Source organism: Nyctereutes procyonoides, unplaced genomic scaffold (assembly GCF_905146905.1).
Source record: "Nyctereutes procyonoides isolate TBG_1078 unplaced genomic scaffold, NYPRO_anot_genome, whole genome shotgun sequence".
Classification (NCBI taxonomy): Eukaryota; Metazoa; Chordata; class Mammalia; order Carnivora; family Canidae; genus Nyctereutes; species Nyctereutes procyonoides.
The window spans coordinates 12828161-12855634 of record NW_026575139.1 but is presented as its reverse complement, the minus strand read 5'-3'; the positions used below and the strand labels follow the sequence as shown (position 1 = coordinate 12855634).

Sequence of the window (27474 nt, the reverse complement as noted above, 5' to 3'; positions counted from 1 at the left end):
AGACACACAGAGAGAGAAGCAGACACACAGGCAGAGGGAGAAGCAGGCTCCATGCAGGGAGCCCAATGGTAGGACTCGATCCTGGGACTCCAGGATCGCACCCTGGGCGAAAAGCAGGTGCTAAACCACTGAGCCACCCAGGGATCCCCATGACCGAAGGTTTCTAAATAATCTTTACTAAGGAAATAATAAGACCCCAAAATTTGAAATTCCTATTTTAAAATGTTCTAAAAGGTATCATTTGAGGCCTTTGTTTGAGTTCAAGTCAGGAAATATATACTTAAAAATAGCCAGAGGACATAGATATCATAGCCTGTGCTTGTCTTATTAGTAATCCAGTACTATTAGAAAGACAAAATCAAACAGAGAAGATTTCTACATTAGAAAATAAGTATCAGGGGTGCCTGGGTGGCTCAGTTGGTTAAGTGTCTTGCCTTCAGCTCAGGTTATGATCCCAGGATTCTGGGATTGAGCAGGGATTCTCCCTGCTCAGTGGGGTGCCTGCTTCTCCCTTTGCCTGCCTCTCCCCCTGCTTGTGCATGCAAATGTGCGCATGTGTGCGTGCCCTTCTCTCTCTCTCTCTCTCTCTGTCTTTCTCAAATAAATAAAATCTTTAATTTTTTAAAAAAATTTTATTTATCTATTCATGAGAGACACAGAGAGAGGCAGAGACACAGGCAGAGGGAGAAGCAGGCTCCCTGCTGGGAGCCTGATGCCTGGACTCGATCCAGGACCCCGGGATCACAACTGGAGCCAAAGGCAGATGCTCAACCACTGAGCCACTCAGGTGCCCCATATGTAAAATTAAAAAAAAAAGAAAAGAAAAGAAAGAAAGAAAGAGAAATATCAGGTAGTACCAAGGTAGTGCATGCTAAGTGGTGAATGAATGAGAGAATAGGTAGGAGTATGCCCCTTGGGTGCAGTCTGGGAAAGATCAAAGACAGCAGGATCACTGGAATCCTGTCTCTTCTCAGAGATCTTCTTGGTGAAAGAGATAGGACTTTTTAAGTTGAGCCAGTTGCTACCAGCTGCCACTAAGTGAGCAGTACCTTTGCAGGCCCCGTTGTTCGGCACTTTGTATTCTCACCCTTAGGTTCCTTTATTTGTAACAAGCCCCAAAGTAGGCTCTCTTATCTGTAAAGGAATCTTGGAGTTCAAATAATTTTAGAAGAGCAGAGACATTGTAGGCAAGCGTCCAGACTTCAATATATAATTTTAAAAACCAAGTTGACCACAGCATAAAAGGTATGTGGGCAAATCAGTTTACCTCTTACCCTCCTAAGGGTGTAAAATAATCTCTAAGGATCCTTGCAGATTTTTAATTTCTTGGTGTATTCTTTTTCTTCTGTTATATTAATGATATTTTTATAACAAAAAACTGATTCAGTATTTACCAACTTAAAAAATCTGAATATATGGGGTGCCTGGCTGACTGAGTCCATAGAGCATGTGACTCTTGATCTCAGGGGGTCATGAGTTTGAGCCCTATGTTGAGTATAGAGATTACTAAAAATAAATAAATAATACTTAGAGCTGTCAACCAAAAGGACACTTATAATTTACTGAATGAGGAACATGATAGGAAGAGAGTTGGGGGAGGAAGTGAACCAGGAGCTTACTCTTGGTCATTATTAAGTTTGAAATAAATACCTGTTAGTAGATAGCCAAGTAAAGATCCTAAGAAGGCAGCTGGAGTTTGAGTCTGCAGAGAAAGAGAGAAAGATCAATTGGTAGATCCAGGATGCAGAAAAAAAAATTGGGAATTGACAGCATGTAGATTGTGTTTAAAGATTGTTCCTATTGCATGTATTTTTGTTTTTGGAATTTAAATGTAGCTAGTGCTTGGTTTATCCCATGGTATTTTTGTTTTCAATCAGTTGAGACGAGGTTTTCCTTTTTTGCCATGTAAATGAAGAAAATTGTGATGGCTAGAAGAATTACAAAGATTATCATAACCATTCTTGTTATAGAGCTGATGTTCATTATAATTAATATAACTAACTTAGAAACAGATTTTATGGACACTTAAAAAAGGAAATCTCTGGGTTTGAGCCATTTGTTTATATAACATACACTCTTCTGTCTAAAGGACTATTGACTTAAGCCCCGGGCCTGATCCTGGAGACCCAGGATCAAGTCCCACATCGGGCTCCCTGCATGGAGCCTGCTTCTCCCTCTGCCTGTGTCTCTGCCTCTCTCTCTCTCTGTCTCTCGTGAATAAATAAGTAAAAATTTAAAAATAAAAATTAAAAATAAGATAATCTGACAGTGAAAGTTCTATTTAATCCACTCCACAGATATCATCTGCTTTAATGTGGTTAGTATATTAATAATAATTAATATATAATACATAGCTATATGTGTGTAATAATATATAATAAATAATAGTTAATAATTAAGCAGGCATTTGAGGATAGAATAAGCTGAAAGTAATACAGTCAACACCAACAGTTCACATAGTTGGGGCACCAACTCCCCACATAGTCAAAAATCCTTGTGTAACTTTCACCTCCCCAAAAACTTAACTACCAAGAGCCTACTGTTGACCTTACCAGATAACAGTCGATTAACACATATTCTCTGTGTTATATGTATTATTAATGTTGTATTGTTACAATAAATTAAGCTAGAGAAAAAAATGTTATTAAAATCACAAGGCGGGTAGTAGGTAGACTATGGGACACTTGATCTCAGGGTTGTAAGTTTGAGTCCCATTTGGGAGTAGATTACTTAAAAATAAAAAAATCTTTTTTTAAAAAAATGGCCAAGTTACTAATTAGGTTTTTAAAAAAAAGAAAATTGAAAGAAAGAAAAAAGAAAGAGAAGAAAAGAAAAGTCAAGAAAAGAAAGAAGAAAGAAAATTATAAGGGGGAGAGAAAATACATTTACAGTACTGTGTTATAAAAAATCCACATATAAGTGGACCCAAGCAATTGTTCAAGAGTCATCTATATTTCAGTCTACCTTTTAAAATAATAAATATAATTTATTATGCTTATTTTTAAATCTTTATAGTTCAGACTTTAAATATATGTATATATTTAAATATATGTAAAATACATGTATATTTTTTAAGCTTGTAGAAATTTTTTTAAGACTTTATTCATGAGAGACACAGAGAGAGATCAGAGACAGAGGCAGATGGAGAAGCAAGCTATCTGCATGAAGCCCGATGTGGGCCCAGGACCCTGAGACCACTACGTAAGCCAAAGGCAGTCACTCAACCACTGAGCCACCCAGGTGCACCCCTAAGCTTATAGAAATTTTTATAAAGTCTGATTCAAATCAGAGTGATTTGAAACTTGAAATTATCCATTAAATTGGGATAAATTCCAATTTTAAAAGTACATGATAAATTTTAATTTTATATGGAAACAAAAGTCATTTTGCTTATTGTTAATCTTCTATTTAACTTTGAAATTTGACTAGCTTTAATTTCACCATTTTCAGCCTTCATACAATGATAAATCTTTGATAACAATTCAATACCTGACTTAAAGCATTGTGAAGTGCAAAACCATATTTTCATTTATATTTTCAAATGAATGGCAGTTAAGAGAAGTAGAAATCAGTTATCCTAATTGAAAATAATGTTATCTTTTTGAAGTCTATAAAACTTAAATTTGTATGGCATGTGTTGTTATTGGCAGTAATATTGCATTTGAGGGAGAGTGTATGGACTAATTCAGATTCCGCATTTGGTGATGATAGAGTCACAAATAACAAGTCAAGCATTTCTCACCTTCAGTATCTCTGAATATCTGCTAGGAATTGCTTTCTTGAGCTCTTAGGCTTAGCCAGTTTGTCACATCTTGTTTACGCTCTTTAAATACTTAATGCTCTTTAAGTTTCTGTATATTAAATATCTGTTAGCTTCTCTTTATATAGAAAAGTGTATGGATTTTTATTGATGTATCAATAGTGTAAACATTTTTAGCAAGAAAAAAGTGCGCCCTTATTCGTCTTCCAAGACTAAAACCTTAATTTTTCGGTCTTGTTCTTTATTTTAAAAGATTTGTTTTCCCCATCAGATGCAGACCAACAACGAAGAGAGAAACTTAAAAAGGAATTAGCACGATGTGAAAGGGAGTTGAAATTAAATAAAACAGCAATGCAGGCCAATTCTAAAAATAATTCCAAGTCATTATTTAACACTCTACAAAAGGTAAGTTAGTATTTTTACCTGTTAAAAGCAGATGTTTCTGAGCTATTTCATTAGTGGTACAATCTGTTTTTGTGGTAGCATGTTTACTATAGGTCAGAATCAGGAAACTTCTATAAAGAGCCAGGTAATAAATATAAGCTTTTTAGGCCCAACAGTCTCTCACAACCCCTCTGCCCTTGGATAGTAGCCACAGACTGTTCATATAAATGAGCAAACATAGCTGTGTTCCAGTAAAATTTTATTAAGAAAGACAGGAGGCCAGATTTGGCCTGCAGGCTATAGTTTACTGACCCTTATTCTTGGTGTTTTGTGATACCCTTAACATCTGATTGGGGAAGTTCTCTTATTCCTAGTTTGCTAAGAGAATTTGTTTTTTCTTTCTCATGGATGGATGTTAATTTTATCAAATGCTTTTTCTGTATTTTTTGAAAAGATGGTATCATTTTTCTTTTTAATCTGTGTATGTAATAAATTATAGTCAAGTTTCTAATGTTCCTAGTATAAACACAACTTGTCACAATGCAATACCTTTTTTATATGTTGCTGGATACAGTTACTAATACTTTGTTTAGAATTTTAGTATCTACCTCCATTATTATTATTATTTTTTACCTCCATTATTAATATTGACCTGTCATTCTCCTTTTTGTCTACCCTATGTCAGGTTACACTAGCTTCATAAAATAAATTAGATTCTGTTTCCTCTTTCTGTGCTCTAGAATAGTTTACATAAGTTTGGAATTTTTACTCCTTGAATTTCATGGAACTCAACATTAAAATTATCTGGGCCTAGAGTTTTCTTTGTGAGAAGATTTTTGACTACTAATTCAATTTTTTGAATTATAAGAACTATTTTTTTAAGTTGTATTTATGTTGGAAGTTGTCCATTTCATCTAAATTTTCAAATTTTGGGCATAGGCCTATTTAAATATAATCTCTCTTAATCTCTCCTCAGTATATATTATTTCCCCTTTTTATTCCTCGTGTTGTTTGTGTCTTTATTCTTTTTTCTTTTTCTTTTTTTTTTTTTAAGATTTTATTTATTTATTCATGAGAGAGAGAGAGAGAGAGAAGCAGAGACACAGGCAGAGGGAGAAGCAGGCTCCATGCAGGGAGCCCGATATGGGACTCAGTCCCGGGTCTCCAGGATCACGCCCTGGGCAGAAGGCAGGCACTAAACTGCTGAGCCATCCAGGGATCCCTCTTTATTCTTTTTTCTTTGATTTTTCTCACCAGAGATTCGTTGGTTTTTAAAATCTTTTTAAATGGCATTTTGTTTTACTTCATTAATCTTTTCTATTGTATTTTGTTTTCTAGTTTATTAATATCTGCTCTTATCTTTCTTTTCCCCTTTTGGTTTCCTTTGGATTTATTTTGCTTACTTTTCCTACTTTTGCTTAGCTTATTTTAAGTACAAGCACAGTACAAGCATATTTTAAGGTTATAAACTTTCTTCCACATGCTGCTTTAGCTGCATCCTGTAAGTTTTGTTATAAGGTATTTTTATTATGATTCAACTCAGAGTATTTTCCATTATAATTTCTTTTTTAACCTAAGAGTCATTTAGAAATATTTCTTAATCTCTGTGTCATTTTTTTTTTCTTTAGAAGTTTTCTCTTCCAATTTCTAGCTTAATTATATTGTGATTAGAGGATATCCATATGATACTCATTTCCTGAAATTTGTTGAGAAATTTGTTTTATGGCCCAGTAGGTAAACAGATTTCTTAAAATGTACTGTGTTATTGTGTGTTTAAAATGAAAATATAGTTGTGTACAGTATTCAATATACAGTGTATTCATTATATTAAACTTGATATGTATTTAAGTCTGATTTTTTTTGTCTGATCAATCCATCATTTATTAAGAAATCTCCCACATGATTATGTATTTACCTATTTCTCTAAAAATGAGTACTGCCAATTTTTGTTTTGTAGATTTTGAGTCTATATTATTATTTTATACATGCAGATTGAGAGATAATATATTTTCTTGGTGAATCAAATCTATTATCACTGTGCTTTGAGCTTCTTTATCTTTTTTTTTTTTTTTTTTTTTTTGAGCTTCTTTATCTTAATGTTTTTTGCATTAAAGTGTTTTCTGGGGATCCCTTGGTGGCTCAGTGGTTAAGTGCCTGCCTTTGGCCTAGGGCATGATTCTGGAGTCCTGGGATCAAGTCCTACATCGGGCTCCCTGCATGGAGCCTGCTTCTCTCTCTCTGCCTGTCTCTGTCTCTCTCTCTTTCTCTGTCTCTCTCATGAATAAATAAAATATTTTTAAAAATTAATTAATTAATTAATTAATTAAAGTGTTTTCTGATAGTGATAAAGTTAAACCAGTTTCCTTTTGATTACTCTCCCTTGCTGTATCTTTTTCCATTTTTTAATCCTAATGTTTAGGTGGGTCCTAAAGTTTTGTGGTATTTTTTTATGATTTTATTTTTAATGAATCTCTATACGCAATGTGGTGTTCAAACCCTAAGAGTCACATGCTCTACCGACTAACCCAGCCAGGTGCCCCTTTTTTAACTGAACATTTAAAATATTTCTCTATTTCCAGCATTTTTAATATATATTAATAATTATATTTGGGGATAAGAATGGAGTTTGTTAAAAGTATAGAATTAAAATGTTTTCTTTCATTTTTTTCCTTAAATTGTAACCTTAAGTTTTCTGCCTCCATAAAGTAGTTCATTTATGTTTTATGTGTGTGTATTATATATTTTTCCAGCTTCATTTAGAATTCATAGTAATTTACAGTTTGCCTACATTTTTATAAGCCTTGATAAATATTTAGACAAATTTAGATTCAAATTATTATTTTAGATATTTTAATAATTGGGCTTTATGGTTAATATATACCTATCTTAGTTATAATCTGCATTTACTGAAAACTCTGCTACAATTAAAAGGAAAATGCTAACTTTAGCCTCTAAACATATTAACCACTATATACATAAGATCATATATATCAAAAACCTTTCCAGGGAACCTTGGTGGCTCAGTTGGTTAAGTGTCTGCCTTCAGCTCAGGTCATGATCCCAGGGTCCTGGGATCGAGCCCCACATTGGGTTCCCTGCTCAGTTTCTCCCTCACCCTCTGTTGCTCCTCCTACTTGTTCTCTCTTTCTCTCTCAAATAAATAAATAAAATCTTTAAAGAAAAAAAAAAAAAAACACCTTATAATTGCCCACACTCTCATGCTATTCTTTCTCTTACACTTTGACTCTTCTCAGGAGCCTCCAGTGCCTTTGCATCTGCACCCTGTCACCTCCACACCATTATTCACTAATCACTCACATCACTGGTACAGCACTTACTATGTACTATTAATATTAGTTGAAAATGTAGATGTGACCCATATTCCTAAATAAATCTATGAAACATTTTTAAAGCAGTATAAAACCATGAAAAGCAAGAGTTATCAATGTATTTGCTTTTTTAAAGATTTTATTTATTTATTTGAAAGAACATAAGCAGGGAGGAGGGTCAAAGGGAGAAGGAGAAGCAGACCCCCACTGGTAAGAAGAGAGCCCAATGTGGGGCTCTATCCCAGGACCCTAGGATCATGACCTGAGCTAGGGGCAGACACTTAACCAACTAAGCCATCCAGGTGCCCCTATCAATTTATTTTATAAAATATAATTTGAAACATTTTTGCAAAACAAGTGCTAATCGGATTTTTAAATAATTTGTACCCATCTTATTCTGCAATTGAATTGATTCCTTAACTGTATTAAAATCTAACAATTGGAAGGGTGCAGGTAACTCATTTACTTGAGCTCCTGGTGGAATGCCCTTTCGGCTCAGGTCATGATGTCAGGGTCCTGGGTTCAAGCCTCATATGGAGCTCAGCGCAGTCTGTTTGTCCCTCTCCCTTCCCATCTGTTTCTCCCCTAAGTTTGTGTGCTCGCTCTCGAATAAATAAATAAAATTTTTTTTAATTAATTAATTTTAAAAATCTGACAATTGGAAATTCTTTGTATACTATTTCTTCTGACATTATTCCTGATGAAGATTTAGTACGTTGTTGTTCGACATGAAAACATTATGAATGGGGATCCCTGGTGGCTCAGCAGTTTGGCACCTGCCTTCAGTCTGGGGCATGATCCTGGAGTCCTGGGATTAGGTTTCACGTCCGCTCCTTGCATGGAGCCTGTTCCATGATTCCAATTCCAAATTCCAAATACCAGGGATCCGTGGGTGGCGCAGCGGTTTAGCGCCTGCCTTTGGCCCAGGTCGCGATCCTGGAGACCCGGGATCGAATCCCACGTCGGGCTCCCGGTGCATGGAGCCTGCCTCTCCCTCTGCCTGTGTCTCTGCCTCTCTCTCTCTCTCTCTCTCTGTGACTATCATAAATAAATAAAAATTTTAAAAAATATATATATAAAAAAAAAACAAATTCCAAATACCAGAGACTGAAATCTTCAGCCTTGCCTAGGGGAACACCTCGATCTTTGAACCTTTATTGTGTTGTTTTGTACAGGGCATTCTCTGTACGAATTTGTTGTGGTTCTAAAACAATTAGAAAAACACCTTACATTTGTATTTATTTTCTATTCCATACCTCTGCCCCATGTTTTTTCTCCTCAAAATCCATTCCTTTCCAAATAAATCTGTTGGAGGAAAAAAAAAACAAACTGTGAAATAAACAGGTCTGTGTCTCTGCCTCTCTCTGTGTGTGTCTCTCATGAATAAATAAATAAAATCTTAAAAAAAAGAAAACATTATAAGTATATGAACTATGCAATGATTATCACTTTACACAAATTCTTAAATCACAGAAACAGTTCACAACAAATTGCATTGAAGTGTAAAGCGACTAAAGAAAGTGAAAGTGGCCAGATTACCACCAGAATTTTTTTGTTCCATTCACATATAAGTCATAAAACTTTTTCCAATTTTAGGGATCCCTGGGTGGCGCAGCGGTTTGGCACCTGCCTTTGGCCCAGGGCACGATCCTGGAGACCCGGGATCGAATCCCACATCGGGCTTCCGGTGCATGGAGCCTGCTTCTCCCTCTGCCTGTGTCTCTGCCTCTCTCTCTCTCAATCTGTGACTATCATAAATAAATAAAAATTTTAAAAAAAAAACTTTTTCCAATTTTAGAACTTTGCAGTTATCTGTTATTCAGATATTGGTGAATTTACCAGTGTGTTACATATTTTCTGTGAAAATTATATCCAAGCTTTCTGATATTTGTAGTTACAGGAAACAATTATATAATCTCAAAAAAGCAGATTGGGGGGATCCCTGGGTGGCTCAGCGTTTTAGTGCCTTTGGCCCAGGGCGCGATCCTGGATTCCCGGGATCGAGTCCCACATCGGGCTCCCTGCATGGAGCCTGCTTCTCCCTCTGCCTGTGTCTCTGCTTCTCTCTCTCTCTCTCTCTCTCTCTCTGTCTGTCTGTCTGTCTATCATGAATTTAAAAAAAAAAAAACAGATTGGTACAACTGATTTCATACTGTGTCCTACTGGTTTCCGAGGAAAGAAAAAGTATAGGATACAAGGTAGGAATTATGAGACATAAAAATACAGGAAAGTTTCTTGCCTTCAGTTCAGAAACAGTTTTTCCATCCCATTTCAGACAGATGAGAGTATATTTCTGCCTTTAAAGACTTTTCTTTGGTGTTTCATTTTGTCTATTTAATAACCATTACTGATAAGAGTTTTCATACAGGCAGTCTAATGCCTTATACGTATCTGCCTGCTCTGATCTCAGCTTGTTCTGTTCCTTTAAGTGCAGATAATTCCTGTGATTATTATTTAATAGCCCTGTAGGATTTTTCAGATCCTAGAAATTTTTTCCCCAGGAGCCAAACTCTTCTGGTCCATGAGCTGCGAGTCTTATTTGAGAGCACTTTTTAAAATGAATATATTGAAATCATTTAAAAAGTGCCCTAGCGATTCAGAATTTAATGCCAAAATATTTCCTTGCTTTGAGTAATTTTGCCTTATATTTGGGATTGGGTTAGAAAGTACTTGGAAAGGAAATAGTAGGTGACTTGACCTATTTTGGGCTTTAGTTACAGTATTCAGTCATTTGCAATTTTCTTACTTAGCTGAATCAGTACTTAGGTTAGCTAACTGGTTCACCATCAGAAGAGTTAAGATCAGTTTAAAATTCCTCATGGTGTAAAAAAAAACTAAAATACAGGGACACCTGGCTGGCTTAGTTGGTAGAGCATGCAACTGTTGATCTTGGGGTCAAAGTCTAGCACCATATTGAAGGTAGAATTTACTTTTTAAAAAGTCTAATATATAATTTTCAGATGAGTCTTTATAATAGACAATATGATGTAAGTAAGGGTGAAGAGCCTGGGTCTAAATCTATGAGACCCTGCATGGCCTGAGTTTCTTCATCTTTGAAATATAAGTAGTATTTGTATCACCATCTGAAAGTTGGTGTGAGAATTCAGTGAATTGTGCATGTAAATTACTTAGAACTATACCTTACATGTAGTAAGCATAGTAACTTACTAGTAGCAGTGATAGAAGTTCTTAATTGTCCTCTTTTATCCTACTCAGTGGTAAGAGCAGTGCCTTGCACACAGGAAGCACTCAGCTATCCTCGTACTCAGCTTGTTCACCTTCCTCTGGTTTTTCTCCCCATGAGCTTTCAGGGCAGAGGTAACAGCTAAATCCTAGTCATCTTCACCTGAGAATCTGTAACTTCCATGTAACTTCCCCTCTACCAAATAAAATATCTCAAAGTTCTGTAAAGGATACACAGGTGTCCATAAAGTCTGGAATCATAGACATGGCTTTTTGGACACCTAATCTGTTGAAAGAATACAATAGTATCTATGTTTCAAGACTTTGTGGATACCCTGTAGAAATGGTTCTTCCAATGTTAAACCAAAAGGAAATGGAGCAGTCCCAAACATCTTCCCTTTCAGCCTTCCCCACTTGTGAGGAGAAGTGCCTTTTCATTTCTTCAAAGCTTTGAAGTACGAGAACTGCTGACACTAGAGATTGCCATAAAGATGGGGAGAGAAGGAGGGCTGCCACCAACGGTGGTTGAGAAGGGGATTGGTGCTGACGAGTGATTTGGAAACTTTCAGATAAAACTGCTATCTACCTATAGATTTTAATACACAAGTTCAAGACCACAAATATAAGTAGATATTAGTAATTACTATTATTATTTTTTTTAGTTTCAGAAAGAAAAATGATTGCTAGGGCCCCTAGGTGGCTCAGTTGGTTAAGCATCTGCCTTTAGTTCAGGTCATGATCTCAGGGTCCTGGGATCAAGCCCTGTGTTGGGCTCCCTGCTCAGCAGGGAGTCTGCTTCTCTCTTTCCCTCTACCACTACCCCCACTCTTGGCTTGCTCGCTCTCTCAAATAAATAAAATATTTTTAAAAAGAAAGAAAAATGATTGCTATTAGTTATATTTAGAATTCTATTTTTGTATATTAGTAATTCAAAACCTTGAATAGAACTTCATATACAATGCTAACTAACATCTTTGTGAACATATATATACTCTCTAGACCTACTAAGGCAACCATTTTTGGGTATATAATCTGGAGATCCCCAATTATGTGAATTTGTAAACATAATTGATGTTGATCAAACCAAATGTTCTGGGTACCTGCGTGGCTTAGTTGGTTAAGTGTCTGCCTCCAACTGAGGTCACAATACCAGGGTCCTAGATCAAGACCCACGTCAGGCTCCTGCTCAGTGGAGAACCTGCTTCTCCCTATCCCTCCATTGTTCCCCTTGCTTGTGCTCTCTGGTTCTCTCTCTCTCTCTCTCTCTCTCCCTCTCCCTCTCCCTCTCCCTCCCTCCCTCCCTCCCTCTCCCTCCCTCTCTGTCTCTCTCTGTCAAATAAATAAAAATAAAATCTTAAAAACAAACCAAATGTTCTTAGCCCTCAGGAGAACCACAAGATGAAGATGTGTTAATCAGAGAAGTGAATGGATTTCCATCCTTTACAAGGTCACCAGTAACTTCTTCAGAGAGACTACACCTAAATATACCTAAATCTGATAAAGTCCTCATAAATGGTACTGAGAAGAACTCCAGTCCCTGTGTGTTCAACGTGGATTACACCACCTCTGGGCCCAGGAGACCATGCTCTGGAACATCACATGGCCGAGGGCCCAAGAGCACGTTCCCAAATACCCATCGCTTTCAGTTAGTTATTTCAAAAGCGCCCAGTGGGGACCTTTTGGATAAACATTCTGAACTCTTTTCCAACAGACATTTGCCATTCACTCCACGCACTTTAAAAACAGAAGCAAAGTCTTTCCTGTCACATTATCGATATTACACACCTGCCAGAAGAAAAAAGGATTTTACAGATCAGCGGATGGAAGCTGAAACCCAGACTGAATTAAGCAGGTATGACACATTTACAGCCAGTAGTAATTCCTTTAGAGTGTTATAGAATTTAATAATAATATTCCTTATTTGGGGACACCTGGGTGACTCAGCAGTTGGGTGTCTGCCTCCAGTTCAGGGTGTAATCCCAGGATCCGGGATTGAGTCTCACATCGAGCTCCCTGTGAGGATCCTGCTTCTCACTCTGCCTATGTCTCGGCTTCTATCTCTGTCTCTCATGAATAAATAAATATAAAATCTTTAAAAAATAATAATATTTCTTATTTTTTATGTTACGTACCTAATGTGTCAGACTTAAGGTCTGGTAGTGCCCTTTTGAAGGGGATGAGATTAATGTGACTTTTCCTTTTGCATGTATCACTAGAACTACCCAAGTCATTGTTGAAAAGTAGCTATTAAACTTGTCAAGCTCTCCTTATAAACAGGAATGATACATATTTTAATTTATTGTTTCAAACATGGTATATGCTTTTAAATATACTTTCAGAGAATCCTTAAAATATGTCCTCAAACAACAATTGTGTAACTAGGTCCATAGATTCATGTTAAAAATGGCAAAACAGTGGACTCTCAAGAGAAGAAAACTGTTTGACTCTTCCTGGGCCTCCTTCCCACAAATAACCAACCCCACTCTCACCCACTCTCATGTAGCAACAGCTCCCCAGGAATAATTCAAGCAATTGGGATGGTTTCTGGAAATTAAGTATAATTTGCCTCAATAGTTGTTTTCATATATGATAGTGCCTGGCACATATTGAACATTCAATAAAAGTTTGGCAAATGATGAAACAAACAAGCAAATTTAATGAAGTGTTAACTGATTTATGATTTTTTCTGATGTTACATAAACAACTATTTGCCTGGTCCTAGGTTTTAGTTATTTTTAGAAAGCAAAAAAATACAATTTAGGACTAGTATTCTTTTCTCTGGGTATAGATAAGAGGTACAATAATATCAGATGAGTCTGCATACATTTAATCCCAAGAATTAAGGAATGGGGAGAAATGAGGAAAGCAAGTGTATTGTATCCTTTTCTGATTGTATGTATGACGGCTTTTGAGGATAATAGTTCCCATTTCTCTAGTCCCATCCTAGCTAAAATCTAGCTGCTATTCAAAAAAAAAAAAGAAAGAAAGAAAAGCTATGTAATCCAAACCATATCTATTTCCTTATTATATAATTAGAAATTACACTTTTTTCAATAGACAGGTTTCATCTCTTATGTCTAAGAGGTTTTTTAAGACCGTAAACTTGTTATCAGTGTTCATATTTTGAAGGCTTGACAGTTATTCCTTTTAAAATGTTACAGCTTTAAATCTGATTTTGAGACAGTTGACACCAAGAACTTCACAGATTCAGAAGAGAACATAAAGCAGGTAATAAAAATGAGATCTCTTTGCCACATTAGAATTATAGCTGCTTTCACTTAATAAAATATGTATAGTTGTTTGGACTTGAATAATCTCTTGGTGATACTTCTTGCCTATGATGTAACCAGTATAGAGACTACCTATTTTACACATGGCTGTAGCTCTCTTTGAGTGGCCAGATGGATCCCGCCCAGTCTGGGAAATCATTTGTTGTTAGCATTTTTTTCTAGATGGTTGGCTGGCTCTATAGATGAATAGGTGAATAAAATACATTAAATATTGCTTTCAAAAATGTAGACTTGCATCACTGAAGGAGCCAGAAAAGCTATACAGAAGTTATTTTAGTTTTATGCCTGTATTTTTTTTAATTGCCACTGATTATATTATTGGAAATTATACATTGTATAAGAATAGATTTATATCATTCTCTCTTTTTTTTAAGATTTTATTTATTTATTCATGGTAGACACAGAGAATGAGAGGCAGAAACACAGACAGGCACAGACATTAGGCTCCATGCAGGGAGCCTGATGTGAGACTCAATCCCGGGACTCTGGGATCATGCCCTGGGGCCTAAGGCAGACACTCAACTGCTGAGCCACCCAGGTGTCCCTGGATATCATTTTCTTAGATTTGCTTTTACTTTTTTCTAAACCGTTAGGCTCTTTTTATATAGTGTTTCTGTTTTGAATGTTTAACAGTCATTTCTTTTAAAATATTATAGCTTAAAGTCTGATTTTCACATAAGCTGATTCTTTTTATTTTGGGGATATCAATCATATACATGTGTCCTAATTTAAATTTGTTTATAAAAACAGTTTGTCAATTAAAATGTCAAACATGGGGACGCTTGGGTGACCCATTCGGTTAAGCGTCTGCCTTGAGCTCAGGTTGTGATCCTGGGGTCCTGGGATCAAGCCCCACGGTCTGGCTGCCTAATAATCGTAGAGTCTGTTTGTCCCCCTCACTGCCTCTCCCCCACCCCATTCATGTGCGCTCTCTCCTCTCCCTGTCTCATGGGTAAATAAGATCATTTTTTCAAAAGTGTTTAAAAAGTAAAATGTCAAACAGATTTCAGACATAAAAGAATAAAATTTAATCACACTGAACTTCTTTCTTCTCTTCTGAATAGGGATAGAGAATTGTAGGTTTCCCTCTCAGCCATTAATACCTGTTTGACAGGAGGCCCTGCCATTAATACCTGCTTGACACGGAGCCCAAGGACAAATCACATCCTATGAAAGCTGAATTTTCGCATCTAGAAAAACTATTTAACATATAGTATTGGTGGAAAGCATAAAATGGTATAGGTAAAGTGCCTAGCCTGAGAAGGGCTCAGTAAATGATGGCTATGACTTGCTTGAGAGGAAAACTGTTAGCTGTGTAGATAACTAAATAAAATAAAGCAGAAGTCCATTTCCATGAAATTGTGCTCCAAATGCTTATCCATACCCTGTGAGAAAATGGTGTGTCCCCTTACTCTATAATCTGTACCACTAGCAGTCTACTTGGGGAAGTTAGTAAGTATTAAGTGCAATAGACCAAATTTTAACAGCACTGTGCATAAATTAGCATTGTAAAGATTAATCTAACAGTGCAAGCAAATACTTGGCACAGTATGCAGCACCAGTAAGGATTCCATAAAAGTAAGCTGCCATTATTTTTGTTTGTTAATATTACTGATCATACTATCAGAGCTACCACTGCTTCTCCATATTTGATATATTGTCATTTGAAACAAATGGGCTATTTGAATTTCTGTTATAATGGTACATTTTTTAATTCAGGGTTACTTAAAACTTACAAATTTTCTTCATTTTTCTCTTTGTATAGTTTATTTATGATGATTCCTTAATGGATTTAAAATATCCCTTATTAAAATATGAGAAATAAGTTGTTTTACCTTGCTTTAAATAAATTTAAGAAAAGTCCCTGAGTGGTACCTGGGTGGCTTAGTTGGCTAAAAGTTGGTGTCGAAACAAGTCATGTTCTCAGGGTTCTGGGATTGAGGCCCACATCAGGCTCCCTGCTCAATGGGGGCCCGCTTCTCCCTCTGTGCCTTCCCCTCCTTTCCTCTTCCTCACCTCAAATAAATACAATCTTTAAAAAAAGAAGAAGAAAAGAAAGAAGTCCTTGATTGGGTAGAAAATATATTCTGGAATAGCCTTTGTCATAATAAGTCAGTCACTTTTATCTACGGGATATCTCTATTCTGTTTCCTTGACTTTTTTGAAGTTTGCTGTTTTACTTTATTTCTGCTTTCATAATGTATTTTTGAAGCAAAATAAAGATTTATTCTTCTCATTATATCTCCAGGCATCTAACTGTTTGACAGATGATACCAAAGGAAAAATAAATCCTTTACCCCTACAAGGGCATGACTTACCATGGGATGAGATCAAAGATGGCACTCTTCAGTGCTCCTCACCAAGGTAAACAGCTCACAGAAGTCCCTTCAACTGTCTAAACTGCTTTCCTGTCTAACAGACATATAATATTTGCAACATTAAGTTCTGTTTTTAATTACCTGCACTCTAATCTATTTCAGTGTTATACAAATTTAACAGCAATGTTAGTTTCACTAAGGAAATTTTATGAATTAGGTACTCAATAAAAGTTTAAATGAATTCATTTTGCTAATTCATTAATAAAGAAAAGGCATACTGGCTTATATTATTTGCCAATGGTATTCATATGGAAAAGGATTTTCCTGGGGCGCCTGAGTGGCTCAGTTCATTAAGTGTCCAACTCTTGATTTCATCTTGGGTTGTAATCTCAGGGTCATGAGATCAAGCCCTGCACTGGGCTTTGAGCTGGGTATGGAGGCTGCTTAAGGCTTAATGTTCTCTCCCTCTCTCCCTCTGCTCCCTGCCCCCTTGCACAAGTGTACACATTCTCTCTCTCAAAAACAAAGAAAGAAAAAGGGTTTTCCTGAAGACAAATCCTTTAACAGTGATGCTAACTAGTTAATGTGGCAGAAATAATACTGTAAAACCTCGTGATTTTAGGATTCATAATTCATGATTTTGAATATTCACCATGTGCTAGTGTTTTATCTGTCACTACTGATAGCACGGTTTTTAAAAACTATGCGTCATATTTAGTAAATATGGAATACTACACCTAGATAAAAATGAGAGGTTAGCAAAAATGCCTTTGGTAGTTACAGCTGTCAAATGTATTTCCATTGTCAGAGATTATATATGAGATGAAGAAGGTGGAAATAAAGGACTAGAGATTAAAAAGAGGGCAAGAGGGCAGCCCGGGTGGCTCAGCGGTTTAGTGCCTGCCTTTGGCCCAGGGCGCAATCCTGGAGTCCCGGGATCGAGTCCCACGTCGGGCTCCCGGCATGGAGCCTGCTTCTCCCTCCTCCTGTGTCTCCACCTCTTTCTCTCTCTGTGTGTGTCTATCATGAATAAAAATAAATAGATAAATCTTAAAAAAAAAAAAGAAAAGAAAAGAAAGCTTTGAAGAAATGCTTATTAAAAAAAAAAGAAAGTAATATATATCTTTTCTAGTAGTTTGTCTAAAAGAAGTAAAGTAAAATATTTATAATTGAGAATACCTGAATACCTGAATAAAAAGATTGGAATTGGGACACCTGGGTGGCTCAGCAGTTGAGTGTCTGCCGTTGGCCCAGGGCATGATGCTGGAGTCCCGGGATCAAGTCCCACATTGGGCTTCCTGATGAAGCCGGCTTCTCCCTCTGCCTGTGTCTCTGCCTCTCTCTCTCTCTCTGTCTCTCATGAATAAATAAATAAAATATTTTAAAAGAAAAAGATTGGAATTAACTAATGACATAACTAAATATTGACAAAATTTATCATAATAACCTGGCTTAAAACAGTTTTTCATAGGGAAATAATCTGTTTCCAGCATTATTTATATGCTAAGCTTAGTCAAAGTAAAAATTGTGTATACTAGGTAAGTGCTATAGTCCAGTTTGAAAAAGGATTGTGGGGCAGCCCCATTGGCTCAGTGGTTTAGCTCCACCCTCGGGCTAGGGCGTGATCCTGGAGACCTGGGATCAAGTCCCACGTTGGGCTCCCCACATGGAGCCTGCTTATCCCTCTGCCTGTGTCTCTGCCTATCTCTCTCTCTCTGTCTCTCATGAATAAATAAATTAAATATTTAAAAAAAATAAAAAAAGGATTGTGAAAGTACCTGGTGGCTCAGTCAGTGAAGCATCTGACTCTTGATCTCAGCTCATGTCTTGTTCATAGGGTGGTGAGTTCAAGCCCTGCACTGGACATGGAGCTGAACGAACAAATGAATGAATGAAGTTAAATAGATAATTTCTGAATCTGTAATCAGAAGACTAATTAAAAATATCTCTGTTATTTACTAACACACGACCTTGGCAAGTTACCCAACATTTCTGCCTCCTGGTGAACTCATCAGTTGGTGGGAAAAATAATACCTACTCAATATACCAGACAGGGTTATTCTGAATATTAGATCAGATCAGGGATAGGAGAGTACTTTAAAAATTCTAAAATATATTATTACTAATATATAACATTATTGAATACTTACTGCATGCCAGTCACTGTTTTGTTCAAATATAATTTTCTCTTTCCAGGGCAGTATGTCAGTATTCCCTGCAGCTTCCTCCAGAGAGAAAAATCTACTCTGAGTAAGAGCTTTTTGACCTCTTTATTTTGCTTAGTGGAAATCAAGAATTAAGAATCACACAACTATTATTAAAGAAGTCAGGACTGAACATTAATTCCTCTTATAACTAGCTTTGAAGTTCAGTTATATAATATGCCCTAAATTTGAGAATGACCAGGATTTTCTGAAATAGCTGTCAGTCACTTCATCTTTTTGTATCCAGGGGAAATTTGTCCCTAAGTTAATAATGCCTATTTTTTTTTATGATTAGTACCCATAAAAATAAACAATAACAAAAGTTTTAGAGAAATGCAGACTTTGGGTAGCTCAGGATACCCTTCCTCGAGGTTTCTAACCTCACCATTTCTTTACAGATAGCATACTTCTAGATTTTCATGTTGTTTAGTTAAGCTACACTTTTTCAGGGAATATTCACCTAATTTTTAGTTTCATTTATTCTCAAACTTGCTGCTTAAATATTAGAGGCTGAGAATCATTTTGAAACTGTAACTTTTTATATAACATTTTAATCTTCTGTTATCTAATTTTCTTATTAACTCTTCCCCTTATATTTACATAGAGTAATTGAGTAGTTATGTGCTACTTACATTTTCTATCAATTCACTGATTTCAGCTAATTAAAATGAAATTTATAATAGTATTCAGTTTTCTTGTACTAGCTATTAAAATGTTATAAGATAAAGAAATGTGGGATGCCTAGGTGGCTCAACAGTTGAGCACGTCTGCCTTTGGCTCAGGGCATGATCCTGGGATCCTGGGATCCTGGGATTGAGTCCCTCATCAGGCTCCCTACAGGGAGCCTGCTTCTCCCTCTGCCTGTGTTTCTGCCTCTCTCTCTCTCTGTGTCTCTCATGAATAAATAAGTGAAATCTTAAAAAAAAACAAGGGGGGGTGATAAAGGAAATGTACCCACATAATTAAAAATTGTCACTATATTTATATACACAAATTTCCCTACTAGCTTATTTTTTCTCCTCTCTATACATTTTGAGAAAAAAAGAATAATTTTTTCTTCTCAATAAATTCCGCAACCTTCCAACCAGATGCTCTTCTAGGAGCAGAAGACGATTTCATAGTTGAAGTTCTTGCTTCTCTGGATTAGTTTCCTTTTTCCCCCTCCTATAAGTGCTGTCTGTGCACAGGACTCACACCTCTGCTGCTGGCACAGTCAAGAATCAGAGGACCTGTAAAATGTTTGTCAAGAACACGCCCCCCCCCCCCAGTGGTTCACATTTGGTTGCCCTTTTGCCCTAGGTTGCTCTGTTTTGTGTTTTGTTTGCTTTGTGTGTGAGTGTGTGTGTTTTATTGTTTTTGTTTGTTTGCTGTTTTTGTGTGTATGTATTTTTTTATTGGAGTTCGATTTGCCAACATATAGCATAACACCCACTTTGCTGTTTTAATTCCTGCCTTTCTGTTAACGGTAGATGAATGCTGTATACATCTATGAAATTTTACTTGATTAGGGAATATTTTCTCATCTTTAAATAAATGTATCTTTGCATAATTTAAGAAGGTAGACATGTTTGTTTTATACAGTCCTCCTAATGTAAGATAGTGATATATTTGTCATATTAGAGGTAGATATTTCTAAGTAGGTACTCGTGTTTCCTATAGTTTTCAGAGTAAGTAGGAAATAATTTCTATGCTGTGTACTGCTTTGTTTTCACAGTGAAGAAGAACTGTTGTATCTGAGTTTCATTGAAGATGTAACAGATGAAATTTTGAAACTTGGCTTATTTTCGAACAGGTTAGATTTTTTTAATTATGGTGTTTGAACAGTACATTAAATACTCTATTCTTAAAAAAATACTCTTTTCATGTTGATCTCTAACATGTATCAGGAAATGAAAAATTACGTTGCTTTCCGAGGGGGGCATTTTTTTTTTTTTAAAGATACTTGAGAGAGATAGCGAGAGCATGCACAAACGGGGAGGAGCAGAGGAAGAAGGATAGGCAAACTCCCCAGGGAGTGCAGAACCCAATGCGGGGCTCAGTCTCACAACCCTGAGATTATGAGCTGAACCAAAATCCAGAGTCAGGCACTTAACCAACTGAGACACCCAGGTGCCCCTTCAGGGGACATATTCTTATAATTGATAACAAATTGTAAGGAATGTTTAATTCATACCATATAAGGCAAGTTCACAGTTTGAGGGAATTTCAGAAGAGAATAGAGATTTTACTCATTTAAATACTGTTACTTCTCTTCTATGCAGAGAACAGATTGGTGGTTACCAGTTGTGGGGGAAAATGGGTAACGGTAGTCAAAAGGTAAAACTCCCAGTTATAAAATAAATAAGTCATGGGGATAATGTATAGCCTGGCGACTATAGTTAATAGTACTGTGTTGCATATCTGAAAGTTGTGAGAGAGTAGATCTTTATTTTTTTTTTTAATTTTTATTTATTTATGATAGTCACACAGAGAGAGAGAGAGAGAGAGGCAGAGACACAGGCAGAGGGAGAAGCAGGCTCCATGCACTGGGAGCCCGACGTGGGATTCGATCCCGGGTCTCCAGGATCGCGCCCTGGGTCAAAGGCAGGCGCCAAACCGCTGCGCCACCCAGGGATCCCGAGAGTAGATCTTTAAAGTGCTCATCACAAGAAAAAAAATTCTAAAACTGTGTGATGGATTTTAACTAGATTTATTTTGGTGATTATTTTACAATCTAAACAAATACTGAATCATGTTGTATGCCTTGCATTGATATAATGTATGTCAGTTATACCTCAATTTTAAAAATTCATTACGGGCAGCGCCTGGGTGGCTTAGTGGTTGAGCATCTGCCTTCAGCCCAGGGCGTGATCCTGGAGTCCCAGGATTGAGTCCCACATCAGGCTCCCTGCGTGGAGCCTGCTTCTCTCTCTGCCTGTGTCTGCCTCTGTGAGTGTGTGTCTCTCATGAGTAAATAAATGAAATCTTTTAAAAAAAAAAATTTATCACAAGGTGCCTGGGTGGCACAGTCATTTGAGCATCTGACTCTTGGTTCCAGTTCAGGTTGTGATCTCTCAGGGTCATGGTATCAAGTGCCATGTCAGGCTCCCCACTTGGCATGGAGTCTACTTGAGAGTCTCTTTGCTCCTCCTGCTTGTACGCTCTCTGTCTCTCTCAAAATAAATCTTTAAAAAAAAAAATCTATCACAAAAAAAAAAATGTGATACTCATACTTGAAAGAGGTAAAATTGTCTTTATTTACAAACACTGTCATTCATGTAAAAAACCCAATCTACAAAAAAAATAAATTATAACTACAAAACAAACATTATATCTTAGTTAATATAGACTAGTGAACTAAATTTTTGCTTATTTATAATGAGTATAGAGTTTCAAATTTGCAAGATGAAAAAGTTCTGTTGATCTGTTTCACAACAATGTGAATATATTTAACACTACTGAACTATACACTTAAAAATGGTTAAATGGTAAATTTTATATTATGTGGGTTTTTTTACCATCACAACAAAATATTAAGATTCCAACTGCAGGGGATCCCTGCATGACTCAGTGGTTTAGCACCTGCCTTTGCCCTAAGGCATGATCCTCGAGTCCCAAGATCGAGTCCCGCATCAGGCTCCCTACATGGAGCCTGCTTCTCCCTCTGCCTGTGTCTCTGCCTCTCTCTCTCTTTCTCTGTCTCTCATGAATAAATAAATAAAATCTTTAAAAAAAATCCAACTGTAAATCAAAAAAATAAAGCACAAGTTGGAAGCAAAAATAAAAACAAAAAACATTTGCACAGAACGTGTTTATTGTAGAAAAAAACTTAAATTTTTCTTTTAGATTTTAAGGCTGTGTATTGCAGCATTTGTTATAAAAGCCCCCAAAAATGGAACCAACCCATATATTGAATAGTAATGGTTTGGTGGTTGCATACATTGTTGAATATTTATAAGAGCAAATTCTGTCCAGGGATTTAAAATGATATTTTGGAAGTGAATTTATTTATGCAGAAAAATGTTCAAAATATGTGGTTGATGAGAGAAAACAAAATAGGTACCCGAATAGTATGTATTGTTTATGAAAGGTAGAATTCAGATTTCTTGGGCTTTTAAAAATTGCTAGCAGCTGGGTGGCTCAGCTGGTTAAGTGTCCAACTCTTGGTTTCAGCTCAGGTCATGATCTCACGCATCCTAAAATCGAGTCCTGTGTCAGGCTCCCTGCTCAGCAGGAAGTCTGCTCAAGATTCTCTCTCCCCCTCTACTTCTACCCCTGCCCCCACTGTGTGCATGCTCTCTCACTCTCTCTCTCTAAAATAAATAATCTTTAAGAAAAATGCTAAAAAAAAAAAAATAATAAAATAAAATAAAATAAAAAATAAAAAAATGCTAAGTAATGCAGAACTACTAAATCTAAGATTGGCATACTTCATTGATAAAAAATTGTTAACAAAGGGCTTGTTTTTCAACAAAGGCATTGCTAAAATTCGTGTAATAACAAGACAGGCATAGTGTAGTTGAAAAAATACTTTGGAGCCAGACATGTCTGGGTTAAATTTCCTTCGTGGCTTGTAACCTTAGAGGAGAGGAAATCATCATCTTAGATAATTTTCTCATCTTTAAAATGATCTTCATGATACCTTTCTCTCCCAGTATAGGTCATGATTAGAGGTATAATGATTGTCAAGCACAAATGTCTAGTGGTACCTAATTAGTGATAGTTTCTAGATTATTGTGTGGATTTACCACCAGTGGAATTTTTTTCAATTATAATTCAGGAAGCATTGTAAAATAACTCTTTATAAGAGAATTTTCTTTAGGGTTTGGTTTGAAGGGTTTGTGTATGTGAAAGAGAAGGAGGATGGGGGCTTTTGGTGTTTGCATATGTGTGAGAGAAAAAAAGAATACTTTTGGTGTGTGGAAGGGGTATTGTTGGATCTCATTTAAAATATTTTCACAGAAATGTAAGTGGTATGTTATCTTTCAGAAACAATGGCATCTGTTCAATATAACTTAAACAAAAACAAAAGCCATACTAGCTTCCAAATTGCAGAACTTGACAGAACAGGGAAGGATTAGTGTTTAGCTTTGGAAAATAAAAACAGAGCCTAAAAAATATTTTCCAGCCTTTAGTAGTCTTGTTATTTATTGTATGGCTGTTTTGTATTTAGTTGGTTTTCTGATTTTGAGACATTTAACATTTCTATTTATTATTTTTAGGTTTTTAGAACGACTGTTTGAGCGACATATAAAACAAAATAAACATCATTTGGAGGAGGTTTGTCTTTCTTTAGACATTCGTTAGAAAAATTCTAGTATGGAAAGAATCTTAAAGTTTTTCCATAGCCTCAAAGAATGCATTTTAAAAGCAAGGGCTATTTTTCCCTTGTACCTTTTGTGTGTAGGGGTGGGGTGGGGGGAGGGGAATGTGGGTGAAAGAAGCATTAATCCTGCTGAGTTGAGCAGCACTGCAGACAAAAGTAATTCAGTTTGTCTCATTTAATTAATGTGATTATTCTTAATCCTAGGGGAAAATGCGCCACCTGCTGCATATCCTGAAGGTGGACTTGGGCTGCACATCCAGAGAAAACTCAGTAAAGCTGGATGATCTTGATATGCTGGATTTACATGATTTTGAACAGGCTGAGAATTCAGAAGAAAATAAATTTAAAAATAAACACGACACCGCAATTCAACAGGAACGTCAAGAATACCAAAAAGCTTTGGATATGTTATTGTCTATACCAAAGGATGAAAATGAGAAACTCTCTTCACCAAATGAATTTTTCCTACCCGTCTATAAATCAAAGTATTCAGAAGGGGTCATAATTCAGCAAGTGAATGATGAAACAAATCTTGGACCTTCTTCCTGGGATGAAAAAAATCCAAGTGTCTCAGACAGCTTAACAGACCAAGAGACCTCTGTGAACGTCATTGAAGGGGACAGTGACAGTGAAAAGGTGGAGCCTTCGAATGAATTATGTTGTCTTAGCACAGAACTCTCCACAGCTCTTCAGTTTCACAGTGTCCAAGGTGACAACAGTCATAACATGGAAGGACCATCTCTTAAAATCATGGAAATGACCACTGAGGACTGACCTTAGGATGTTTGATCTTCATCAATAAATATCCCAAATGGCCAGTAATTCAATATTCCTTTTCCTCTATTTTATTCTTTTATATATTAGGATTTCTGTATTTGCTTTCTATGCTCTCTAATAAATTAGCAGCTTAAAACTACACACATGTATTATTTATCCCACAATTTCTGTGGCTCAGGAGTCTAGGCACAACTTAAAGGTGTCTGCTCTGGATCTCTCAAGGCCATAATCCAGGTGTTATTTGGGGCTATGGTCTCATCTGGAAGCTTGATTGGGACAAGAATCTGCTTCCAAACTCTCTTCAGGTTGTTGGAAGAATTCCTTTCCCTGTAGCTGTGACTCTAAGGGCTTCAATTTTTTGCTGGCCATTGGCCACTGGCTGCCCTCAGCTTCTAGAGGCTGCCCTCTCTTCCCTACCACTTGGCCCTCTCTGTAAGCAGCCACAACATGGCAGCTTGCTTCTTTAAGGCTAGTGAGATGAAGCCCCATATAATATAACATGATCACGGGAATGACTCTCCATCACCTTTGCCACCTTCTTTCAGTTAGAAGCAAGTCACAGGTCCTGCCCACAATTAAGGAGCAGAGATACCGTACAAGGGTACAAATACTAGAGAATCACTGGGGTCCCCCTACGATCTGTTGGACACAGTTTCTAAAGTTGCTTTTCAGGGAGACATATTTTACCCAGACGTAAGTGATTCTGTATGCAATGGGAAATGGTTTATGATCGGGCATGGATCTTGAAACATTAAGCCTTGTCTGTAGTATCTTTAACTTCTTTCTTGCTTTCCTGCAATATCTGAAGCTCCAAGGCGTTTCTAGTTATTAGTAAGCTAGGGCAGTATGTCAGCTCTCTGAGAAATTGTCCCTTCCTAATGAGGGCAAACATTCTGTCAAGGCAGTTTGATACCCTCCTCTTGCCCTTGTAGTCATGAGTGGAATCTTTACTATTAGGATATGTCTCAGAACACTTTTCATACTTTTTCAACTGCTTACAATAATGTAATTGAATAATTGAGTCCCAGTTCCATGCCTAGGAACTATGAAGCATAAAAAGATGAAACAAAATAATGATGATAATCCAGATGTTCTAGAAACATAGCACTGGCCCCCAAATATCCCAGTGATTTCTGGTAGTATATGGGTGACGGATCTATCTCACTACTGGGAAGCTGACTGTCACCACTGTTTAGGATTCAGGCTCAGGAGCAACCTGCAAAGCACAATATGGTAGGCTGGGCACCCAAGCCACTTCTCCCCCGATATCTTACACCCCAAGTCACCCCGCTACAGCCCTTCCTCAGGCCCACCTACCCCTCAGCTCCCACCTGTGGAATTCTTCCCCTGAACTTTCTGAGCAACCCCTCCCTTCTCCATGTTACAATCCTCTTCAACCTCCTAAAATATCCTCCACCCTACACTTGGCTCCCAGCTTGGGTGTCCCCATCAGCCATCCTTCTTCACCCGTCTCTTCTTGGGCTCCAGCCTTTTCTTCAGTCATATCCTCACTCGCACACAAACCCCTCACCGCATTAGCCATACTGCTGCCTCAGACTCCCTGCCCTGGCTCAGAGTTTCCTCTTTCCTGGAGCTGCCATCTTGCCTAAGGCATTCTCAGTACCTGGCCTCCTGCTGGTTCTCCAGCCCCAGAGCTGCTGCTGCCTGCCTGCTTTGCCATGTCTGGTCTTCTCCAATCTCTAACTCTGGCCACAGCTTTTGGCATGTCTAGGACCATGACCCATCCTGATTTTTCTACCTTTTAAGAGTATTTTGTTGTTGCTGTCCTCAGGTTTCCTTTTAAAATTCAAGCTAAGAAAGATGTGATGGAGAACATGAGAGACTCCTAACTCTGGGAAACGAACTAGGGGTGGGGGAAGGGGAGGTGAGCGGGGGTGGGGGCGACTGGGTGACGGGCACTGAGGGGGGCACTTGATTGGATGAGCACTGGGTGTTATTCTATATGTTGGCAAATTGAACACCAATAAAAAAAAGTGTTGGTTTAAAGAAATATCAAAAGTGGTTCTTAGTTGTAGCAAAAGTACAAAGGTGGGGGGTGAGTGTGAAACACTGGCTTAGGGTTTTCCAGCAGCATCTTAGTTTCTCCCTCTCTTACCTCCTCCCTCAGGCCCCCCTGCACGCTGCTCCCCAGAGGTGTGATGAGTCAGCCTTCGAGACCCACTGCCTGGCTTTGATCCTTGGGAGCTGTGTCCTTAAGCCGGGTTACCCTGCCTGTGTGGGCAGCCTCCGTCTGAGTGCAGGTAGTTTCCAGAGCCTTCATCGCTGTAAGAACTAAATAGGTCACGTGAGAATGAAATAGTCACAGCTGCTATGCTTCCAAAACAGGTCACATTACCCCTCCCCTCGAAAACAAAAATCTTGAGACACCTGGGTGGCTCAGCGGTTGAGGTCTGCCTTTGACCCAGAGCATGATCCTGGGGTCCTGGGATCGAGTCCCATGTCGGGCTCCCTGCATGGAGCCTGCTTCTCCCTTTGCCTGTGTCTTTGCCTCTCTCTCATGAATAAATTTTAAAAAAAATTAAAAAAAAAAAAGAATATCATGTCCCCTTGTGCTGCCTTTGAGGGCCTTCACTGACAACCCAATGGTAACACCATGAGACCTTGCCTGACTGCCCCAACGTCTGTCCCCCCCCTTGCTCGGAGAGCCAAGATCCCGCAGATCTGCAGTATGAATTATAACGTGGTTATGTGTCTCATCCCTCTCCCGCCTAGACTATGGCTCCTTAAATGAAAGACTATTTCTCTTCGGCTCCCAGGTCATTATCTGCCTGAGAATGCATTTGTCTGTGGCGGGAGATGGTTTGAGAGGCAGAAGCTTAGCCTCAGGTGAGGTTAGGGGGAAAACAGGATGCACATTTCCTCTTTACACTCAAAAGTGCAAGTTCCCCATGGAAGGGAGAATG

The 27474-nt window shown here is 37.5% G+C and overlaps 1 protein-coding gene across 4 annotated transcripts in view; it reads left to right on the top strand.

Moving 5' to 3' along the window:
* SPATA7 (spermatogenesis associated 7) overlaps positions 1-27058 on the top strand; it is a 41677-nt gene extending 14619 nt beyond the window's left edge. For 3 of the 4 annotated variants that reach the window (XM_055304130.1, XM_055304132.1, XM_055304133.1), the window contains exons 5-12: positions 4032-4165; positions 12036-12508; positions 13818-13884; positions 16195-16310; positions 18461-18514; positions 20183-20260; positions 23670-23727; positions 23978-24691. In XM_055304130.1, coding sequence (XP_055160105.1) covers positions 4032-4165; positions 12036-12508; positions 13818-13884; positions 16195-16310; positions 18461-18514; positions 20183-20260; positions 23670-23727; positions 23978-24547 — 1550 coding nt within the window. In that variant the 3' untranslated portion in view covers positions 24548-24691. Of the gene's footprint in view, positions 1-4031; positions 4166-12035; positions 12509-13817; positions 13885-16194; positions 16311-18460; positions 18515-20182; positions 20261-23669; positions 23728-23977; positions 24692-26678 lie in introns of those variants that run through there. The other variant, XM_055304131.1, reaches the window with a different exon arrangement.
* The last annotated feature ends 416 nt before the right edge of the window (positions 27059-27474 follow it).